A 10,004-nucleotide genomic window follows, 5' to 3' on the forward strand; every position below is an offset into this window, starting at 1 on the left:
CTTTAATGCATGCTTGTTATGTTATAGATGGGTTCATCTCCTTTTTATTGCAACACATGACTTGATATGCAATATGTATGCTAAGCTCTTATACATTAATGAACATAATTCTTATGCTTGATGAAATCATTGTCAAAAGGGGGAGAAGAGATGAGTTTTGGAGGAAGCAAGATGGATTTTTGGAGTTGTTGAGAAGAGCATGTTGTTTTTGGTTCAATTGGGAATTTCTTTCTTTTAAAAAGGGGGCGAAGTTTTCTTTTGGATTTTTGAGCACGATGTGTACATTTGTACGAAGTGTGCTTTTTATCACTTTTGTTTATATTTTTCCAAACATCAAAACATTTTAAAAGGGTTTGCCAATGTGTTCATCAAGGGGGAGATTGTAAAATCAAAGGTGTTTTTGATTATTATTTTGTGATGAACAATTGGGCATTGGAGATTATTGGTTTTATTGTTTGGAATTTATTTACGAAGTGGTTTTGGAGATGATTGGATTTACAGGTGAATCACAGGTACTGTTATTTCATGCGACCGGTCAGACCGGGCAGTGTGTGCCGGTCAGACCGGCGTGTATCGCGCGGTCAGACCGGCGCAGCCCGTGGTCTGACCGGCCGACGCTGTGTCAGTTTCGGTTTCGGGTTGTTTATTTGGATATCCGTGATTATTTCATGATTATGGCATCTAGATGGATACTATACGTATGTAATACTGTTGTTTACTACTAATGAATCAAGTTGGAGATAGCTTGGTCTCGGAATATGGTTTCTTTGATTATTTCATGTGTAGGTGACTCGATGTCTCGGGTGAGTATTTGCGGTGATGGACCGGGAGTCGGCTTGGGGATAAGACGACGTCCGTGGTGGTCAGAGATCATGCGGGATACTAAGGCTAGAGTTGATGCACGTGGTTGATGGAGATTCCATAAGACATATGATGGAGTTATTGTGTGCGTATGGGATGCGGAGTTGAATTTGGAAGGAGTCCAAATTTGGTACGATTGATTATGTAAAGTTTCTTTCTTGTACTAGAGGGTTTCCTAAGGTGTTTAGGACTCCTAGTATGAGTTTGGTTCGTGGCTTTAGGCTGCCTACCTCGGGTATAAATAGAGGGGGAGCGTGAGGCTTCCCGGTATCGCTTTTGAGAGCAATTGAGTTGAGTTTTGAGTTAGGGTTTCGAGTTTAGTCGAAATTTTTGTAAGGAGTGCTGTTGGTGCACTTTGTAACACAGAGAGAAGTAATAAAGTCGTCATCCACTTTAAGAGTTCTTCGATTTGTGTTTTACTGGGTTTCGGTGGTCTAACCGACGACACACCGGCGGTCAGACTAGCGGCATCGCGGCGGTCAGACCGGCGGCGGCGACAGGTGCGGCAGGGATTCTAGGGCGGTCCAACCGGAATATCTATACCGGTCAGACCGGCAGCTACGCTTTGGTCAGACCGGCTAATCTACTACGGTCAGACCGATCTCCGTCGAAGTCGACAGTAACTTTTATTTCCGCTAAAAGTTTTTGGTTTTTGGGTATACCAACCATTCACCCCTCCTCTAGTTGGTTTAGTTCTTGCTATTCGATCCTTCAAGGCATGCCACAGAACACTATGATCAATGGCTTCACACAAGAAGCTTCACAAAATGCTTATGCTGCATCATGGCGAATGACAGGATCGCAGCAACATCCATCGGCAGCTTCCACCGCGACAGGTTTAGGTGTTCAGCCGATACAGCAGCCCAACATTTCATTCAAACAGGAGCAACAAGAGTTACTTGGCCACAAGCCAAATGTACAAGAGTGTCAGTTAATTGGTCAACATGATGCTTCTGTGAACACACTGTAGAGAATTATGAGACGCCTCACGACACAACGTGGGAGGGCGATTGTATTTATATATCCAATACAATAGAGATTACAACAAACTCTTAAATAAGAGTTATATACGGATACAATCGATACAAATCTAATCTAACTCTAATACCCGCCCGCAGTCAAAGTGGGAGGAACATCACGAACGCAAAGACTGGACCTAAACTCAGTGAATAACTGAACTGGCAAGCCTTTGGTCATGATATCTGCGAACTGATGTGAGGACGGAACGTGTAAAACATGAACTTGTCCTAAAGCAACTTTCTCTCGAACAAAATGAATATCAATCTCAATATGCTTCGTCTGACGATGATGAACAGGATTAGCGGTCATGTAGACGGCGCTAACATTATCACAATAAACGGTAGTGGCCGAAGCAAGTGGAATATGTAGTTCAAGAAGAAGTTGTCGAAGCCAGCAACATTCGGCAACAGCATGTGCTACTGCACGGTACTCAGCTTCAGCACTAGATCGAGAGACAGTGGTCTGTCGCTTGGAGGACCATGAGACCAAGTTTTCACCGAGGAAAACACAATACCCTGATGTGGAACGACGAGAATCAGGACAACCCGCCTAGTCAGCATCAGAATAAGCTATCAAAGAGTCAACTGGTGCAGTTCCGATGTGAAGACCAATGTGTAGAGTACCCTTGATGTAACGCAAAATCCGTTTAACTAGAGCAAGATGAGGCTCACGGGAATCATGCATAAACAAGCATACCTGCTGAACTGCATAAGCTATCTCAGGCCGTGTGAGAGTAAGGTACTGAAGAGCCCCAGCTAGACTCCTGTACTCCGTAGGATCTGAAACGGGAGCTCCATCTATAGCAGAAAGTTTACATCGAGCATCAACCGGTGTTGCAGTAGGATGACACTCCGACATACCAGCTCGCCGCAATAAGTCAACAGCATATTGCCGCTGAGAAAGAAATAAACCGTCTGCAGATCGAGTGACAGAAATTCCCAAAAAGAAGTGTAAGTCACCAAGATCAGTCATAGCAAACTCCGAGTGTAGGCGAGCAGTAATATGCTGAAGAAGTGAAGTGGACGAGGCAGTCAGCAGGATGTCATCAACATACAAAAGTAAATATGCAATATTATCTCCATCTTTATAAATGAAGAGAGAAGTGTCAGATGCTGAAGATGTGAAACCCAACTGACAAATATATGTTGCAAACCGTTGGTACCAAGCACGAGGAGCCTGCTTCAAACCATAGAGCGATTTTTGGAGCAAACATACAGCAGTAGGCGCAGAAGGATCAACAAAACCAGATGGTTGCTGACAATACACTGTCTCCTCTAGATTGCCATGGAGAAATGCGTTCTTGACATCAAGCTGATGGATAGGCCAAGACCGAGAGGCAGCAATACTGAGAACAACACGAATAGTAGCAGGTTTAACAACTGGACTAAAAGTCTCATCATAGTCAATCCCATGCTGTTGAGAATAGTCACGAACAACCCATCGTGCCTTGTGTCGAGCAAGAGTCCCATCGGAATGAAACTTATGTCGAAAGATCCATTTTCCGGATACAACATTAGCTCCAGGAGGTCGAGGAACCAAACGCCAAGTGTTGTTATCAACAAGAGCCTTGTACTCATCAGCCATAGCTGCACGCCAGTTAGGGTCAGCCAAAGCACTACGATAATTGGAAGGAACTGGCGAAACAGAAGTCTGCATAGCAGTATAATTGAAGCGATGGACAGGACGAAGATTGCCGGTCTGAGAGCGAGTTACCATAGCATGACGCTGTTGATCCTGTGTATGTTGTGCAGCTCGAAAAGCTCTGGTGGTGCGTATAGGACCATGAACCGCCACAGGCTGAATACGACGCACATACGTATGGCGATATGGAGAGATCAGCGGCCGAGCAGAAGGAACACTATGCAAGGCAGGCGGCTGAGCAATAGAAGAATTCGATATAGTTTGCACTGGTGATGAAGAAGACATGCTCCCCCCCGTAGTACTAGCATCGGCACCAGAGGATGCACTGGAAGGCGCCAATATAGCTGGTTCTAGAGCTTGCGATGATTGTAGCCTTCTATTATGGAGAAGAAGCCGATACATATCAGGGCCGGCCAAGTCATCCGGCGGCTCGACCTCAGGAGAGGGAGCGACCGGTAGAGAAAGCGGATGCTCGACGTCCAAGGAGGACGGAGCTACCGCTTTAGAAACACCCTATAGAAGAAAATCAAAAGAAGAAGCAGTTTCGGGAATAGCTGCAAACGGGAATGTCTGTTCATAAAAAACCACATGACGAGAGATGAAAACACGACGGGTAGAAATGTCCAAACAACGATAGCCCTTGTGAGAAGCCGGGTAACCAAGAAAAACACAGGCAGCGGATTGAGGAGAGAGTTTATGAGGAGTCGTGGCACTAAGATTAGGATAACAGAGGCAACCAAAAACCCGAAGATTAGAATAATCAGGAACTTTGTGATGCAGGATTTGAAACGGAATAGAGTTGTGGACGGAAGTTGAGGGTCTTCGATTGAGTAAGTATGTGGCTGTGGCTAGAGCTTCGGCCCAGTAAGAAGGAGGCATGGATGCTTGTATGAGTAGGGTGCGAATGGAATTGTTGATTGTGCGAAGCATGCGTTCAGCTTTGCCGTTTTGAGGAGAAGTGTAAGGACAGGATAAGCGAAGCAAGGTTCCACGGCTAGCGAGAAACGAGGTAGTGGCTTGGTTAACAAATTCGGTACCATTATCCGCCTGGAAACACTTAATGGAAGAGCCGAACTGGGTCGTAACATAAGCAACAAACTCAACAATATGCTGGTGAACATCAGACTTATGGCGAAGAGGAAAAGTCCAACAGAAGTGACTAAAATCATCCAGCACCACTAAATAATACTTAAAGCCAGAAGTACTCAAGACAGGAGAGGTCCACACATCACAGTGAACAAGCTCAAAAGGAGAAGATGTACTAGACTGAGACCGAGAAAAAGGTAGACGCGTGTGTTTCTCTAACTGACACGCATGACAGAAACTATGATCTATCTTAGTACATGGAAGAATAGCTAATTTGTGGAGACTCTAAATAGCAGCTGAACTGGGATGACCAAGACGACGATGCCACAGGGTAGAGGATTGGGCCAGGAAGCTGTGGGCAGCAATAGTAGGTGCAGCAGTAGGTAGAGTGTAGAGGTCACCACGACTATTGCAGCGAAGAATCATGCGCCGGGTACGGAGGCCCTTAACAGAAAAACCAAACTCATCAAACTCAATGGAACAGTTATTGTCACGAGTGAATTGACGAACGGAAAGTAGATTGCGAACCAAAGAGGGGGCGACAAGGATGTTTTTAAGATCAAATTTAGTGGTTCCTATAGGTAGAAAAGAAGTGCCACGACAAATAACAGGAATAGTATGAGCATTGCCAACGGTAATGAAGGTATGGGAATTGGGAAGACGAGTAACGAGAATACCGTCGGTAGAGGACATGTGTGAAGTGGCTTCTGTGTCAAGCACCCAAGGACTTGGACTTTGCACGGACAACTGATTGAGGGCAGCAATCAGACCTGCCTGATCCCAATTGGGCTGAGATTGCTGTATTGGTGGCAAGCCCGGCATTGGTGGAGAGACATATGGGCCTGCAAATGTCGTGTGTGCTTGAGGATATGGGCCCAGGAGGCCGGCACTGTTGCTGGGACGCCAGGGAGACTGCTGCTGCTGCACAGCCCATGGATTGAAACAGACCCATGGGCCGGTAGGTCGTGGCCCAGCCTGGTGCTGCTGCTGCTGGAAATTGTTCCCGAAGTTGCCATAGCCGCCGCCGTTGCTGTTGTTCTGTCGTCCGCCATTGCCGCCACCACTGCTGTTGTTCTGGCCACCATTGTAGCGTCGCTGGTTGCGGCGACCACCGTTGTTGGAGCCACCGCCACGAGACTATGATGAAGAAGAGGACGCACAGGTGCCGGAAGTGCAGGCATTGGCAGAGGAGACAGCCACCACCATGGTTGTCTCAGCCTGGACCTTGTGTGCATTGGCAACTCGCAGCTCTTTGAGCAACAAGGTGTTGCGCGCCGAGGTGAAGGAGGGCAGAACAGGGGCGCTGGTGATGTTGTCGGCGGTGCTCGAAAAACGAGAGTTGAGGCCACTCAGCAAGTTGAGGACAAGCTGAGATTCGGTGACGGGGTGGCCGACGTCGCGGAGGGCATCGGCAGCAGTCTTCACCTTCTGACAATAAATGGCAATGGGCATGTCACCTTGCGTCATTGAGTGGAACTCGTGACTGAGATAGATGGCGCGGGGTTCCTTGTTTGCTTGAAAGAGATCGTCGATGGCGAGCCATAGGTCGCGGGCGGTCTGGTCGGGTTCCATAACGACGTCGAGGATAGCATCGGAAACGGAGCCGAACAGCCAGCCCCGAACACAACAATCGGCTTGTGCACAAGTCGAGTCGTCGGGACGAGGGGGTGCAGTGCCATCAATGTGAGGAAGGAGCCCAAACATGCAACACATAGAAGTGAAGAAGGTCTTCCACTTGTTGAAATTGGGGTGCTTGAGCTCCAGGGTAATTGGTATGTGAGTCTTGACGTTGACGGTGGCATACGGGTTGACGAAGATCGAGCCGGTAGAATCCCCGGTGCTGGCAGCAGAAGATGGAGTAGAGCCGGATGATGTAGATGCCATTGTTCCCGAGGTTGTGGAAGAGGAGGTGGACTCGGTAGACATGGCAGAGAGGCAGAATAATCACGACGCGGCGAAGATAGAAGGCGGCGCAGCATGAGCAGAGCAGGGCAGGGCGCGGCGTGGCGCGATGGGGGCAGAGCGCGGAGGCAGGGCGCGGCGCGGAACGAGCGAGGGCGCGGCGCGGTGCGTCGTGGCGCGGTGGGGACGCGGAAGGCGCGGTGGGGCTGGGGCGCGGCGAGATCGTGAGGGGAAATCGCTGGGGCGCGGCGCGGTGGTGGGGACGCGGAAGTCGCGTGGGCAGTGGAAGAGAAGCGAACGCGGAAAAAGCGAAGGCCAGAGGAAGCGGCGAATTAGGGTAGAAGGAAACCGGTATCTGATACCATGTAGAGAATTATGAGACGCCTCACGACCCAACGTGGGAGGGCGATTGTATTTATATATCCAATACAATAGAGATTACAACAAACTCTTAAATAAGATTCCATGGTTCAGTCAAATGGTTCCATGTCCCTGCATCAGTCACAACAATTGGACTCCCAGGGTTATCTTATTATGACAACTCTACAGCAGCAGCTTCTTGAAACTGTGCCAATTGTTTCTGACATTCCACGGATGCATATGCGAAAACAAGTAAAGATGGAGGAGGTTCAGCACCCACTGCATGATCACCAGCAATGGATGGGTTTGATGCAACCTCAGTCTCAGCACAACCAGCAACATCAATCACAGCGGCATATTATGGCAGCGTTCCAGTCTCAGTCGAATCAACTGCAGCAAGAATTGGGGATGGAACAGAAGCCTTCAGTGCAACAAAGCTTTCAAACTTCAGCCGGGATGTTCTTGCAACAAAATAACATTGATGAACAAATGCAATATACTCAGGCACAGTGCGGCCTTCAAGAAGTTCCATTCAGTAGTAAGTTGATCTGTGCCTACGTTTCATCAAACGTGCTTTCGAATTTCGATCCGTGTAAAGTCGCAGTAATTTTGTAAAGGCTACTCTGCATAACTTTTGCAATCTGACCTTTAGTTCATTGTTGTGGTTTTAGTTTTTCGATAGCAGGCACAAAAAAGTCCACATGCTACCGGCATCCATTCTATGTTGTACTAGCCTGCTATTGATGCCTTCTTTTTTTTCATCAAAGTATCTTGTTTCAGGTTTTGACAATCTTTTTCTTTTTATGCAGCAACTATGCACATTACTACTCAAACTGATCATCCAGGTCAATGTTATTTGCAAGATGAGATATATGACATGGTAAGGTATGTTATAATCCCTTAAGCACTCTGAAGCTTTCAATTCACATGGATCTAGATTGTTGATAGAAGAACTAGAGAATGTTAAGTATTCTTTTTTCAAAAAAAAAAAACTTCCTGTTTCCCCTCATTTACTTTTCCCTTCCTTTCCTTTTGATCTGTTTGCCACCTAACTCTACGCTTTTTGTTTAATTTTGCATGTAAAGTTGGAACTGAAAATTTGTACAAATTTATGTGTGTTTCTCTTTATTTATCCACAGATTAAGAGCTTGAAGGACCAATACTTTACTGAACTCACTGATTTATGCAATGAGATGAGATGTTTCAAAAGCTACAGAGACACATGCCACCTCAGATTCCAATAGATCATTATGAAGAGATGAAAAAATTTAAATTATTCTTGGAGCGCGCATTGCATTTCCTGGAAATTAAAAAGGAGAACATTCAGCCTACTATTTGGGAAAAAAATCCCAGAATACGAGAGGCAAATTATCAATGCCATAAGTTCACAAAGAAGGCAGCCTGTGCGCAAACAAGAACAACAGTTTCACCAATCATCTACGCAAATTACTAACTCGAACATTCCACAGCAACCGCAGGCCTCTCCAGGTGTGCAGTAAATTTTTTGCAATCTTTCCTTTGGTCACTTCTCTCTGTAATTTTTTCCAGTTATAAGCATGAGCAGATTTCACTCGCCGATGCCATCCCTTTTCATGCCGTTTGTAGCTTGCTACTTCCTCTGGATTGATAATACTTGTCATTTTGGATAATGGTGAGGTCAAAGTTTAAAATCTTTGACTATGAATAATTTCTAAAATATGATTACTTTTAAAAAATATTTCAATTGTTGATATTTTTATATATGACGACAAGTACTATCGACCCCGAAGGGAGTATTTGATAACATCGCCACTAATGTATCTTTTTGTGTGCTGACAACCTTGACATTTATGTGCCATCTACGTACTCCACTACTCAAACAACACATTCAGGTTCAGGTGATTGGCAAGAGTAGTTGTATCAAATGGTAAGGCATGCTAAAATCACTTTGGCTCTCCCAAGCTTCTAATTCATCATGACTTCTCTAGAGTTCATAATAAACAAGCTCCAAAATAAAGAAGCTGAGATCATCCTGATCTAGATTAAAAGAAAACGAAACAAGACATAAACTTGAGCTTTCTTTTCCTCGAATATGAAGGAGCGTACACAATATCTAAAATATCAAATATACTAACACTAAACACTCGCACCACAAACTTAATAAACAGCCTAAGCATGGTGAAAACTAAGGCAACAACTATTTGGCACGATTTTGAGTTTTAGAATAGTTTTACTCGTTTTCCAATCCCCATTGTCCCTCGGTTCCTTTTTCCTTCCTTTTTCTTTTTTGGTCGTTTCTCCACCAACTCCTGTGTTTTCTTGTTATAGAAACAAATAAAGTTGTATCGAATTTTTGGTACATTGATGCACTACTAGTATGACATGTAGATGTGCTGTACTCTAGCAGTATTTAAGATATAGATGGGGAATCTCTATGTGCGGGGACTGGAGCACATGGTATAAAATTTCTTTTGCAGCATTTTCCTTGATCATTAAACTAATTAAATTGAACGAATATACCATGATTCATTTAACAAATGTCGATTTATTTTTGAATCCTATGTATGTACTACCTCTGTCCTAAAATACAGCAACCTAAGGACCGGATGTGACATATCCTAGTACTATGAGTCACATCCGATCCTAGGTTGCTATATTTTGTGACGGATGGGGTAATTGCTAATGAGAAATCTTATCACTGTCATATTTCTCAACTTAACGATAACGAAAATACTGCTGCTCGGGCGACCGGCGCAGGGGGGGGGGGGATCGGGCGATTTAAACAACGCCCGATTTAAACGATTGAAACATTTTCGATCTACTTAGTGAAACAATTTCAATATACTTGGTGGAACATCGTGCAACATTTAAAAATAATTCAATAATAAGCTAAAAAAAATTTTCGTCGAAATATATCCATGTGTTGTCTTGTTTTAAAGATTTAATTACAACGAATTTAATGGTGCAATCGAATCATGATTTGGATAAATAATTTAAGAGAAAACGTAGTTTAAAGTGGTTTTGCCGACATACGTCATGCTGACGTCAACGCTCGATTTTTCCCCCTCCCTATCGGGCGCCCGATTCTAAGTCGTTCCCTAAGGATACATAATTCATCGATTATTTTCCTTTTCTGTGTTCATGTCCATATAAGC

General features: G+C 45.0%; 1 protein-coding gene across 1 annotated transcript; it reads right to left on the reverse strand.

Annotated features, from left to right (window-relative positions):
- Positions 1 to 5,745: 5,745 nt before the first annotated feature.
- LOC107279384 (uncharacterized) lies at positions 5,746 to 6,492 on the reverse strand. The gene has a single exon (XM_015760806.1). It carries the CDS (start codon positions 6,490 to 6,492, stop codon positions 5,746 to 5,748), a length of 747 nt encoding a protein of 248 aa, XP_015616292.1.
- Between the last annotated feature and the right edge of the window lie 3,512 nt (positions 6,493 to 10,004).

The sequence above is a fragment of the Oryza sativa genome, chromosome 11, assembly GCF_034140825.1.
Source record: "Oryza sativa Japonica Group chromosome 11, ASM3414082v1".
Taxonomy (NCBI): Eukaryota; Viridiplantae; Streptophyta; class Magnoliopsida; order Poales; family Poaceae; genus Oryza; species Oryza sativa.

Bases quoted from the DNA above. Each gene is read 5' to 3' on its own strand.
- LOC107279384 (XM_015760806.1), bottom strand. From the start codon at position 6,492: ATGGCATCTACATCATCCGGCTCTACTCCATCTTCTGCTGCCAGCACC.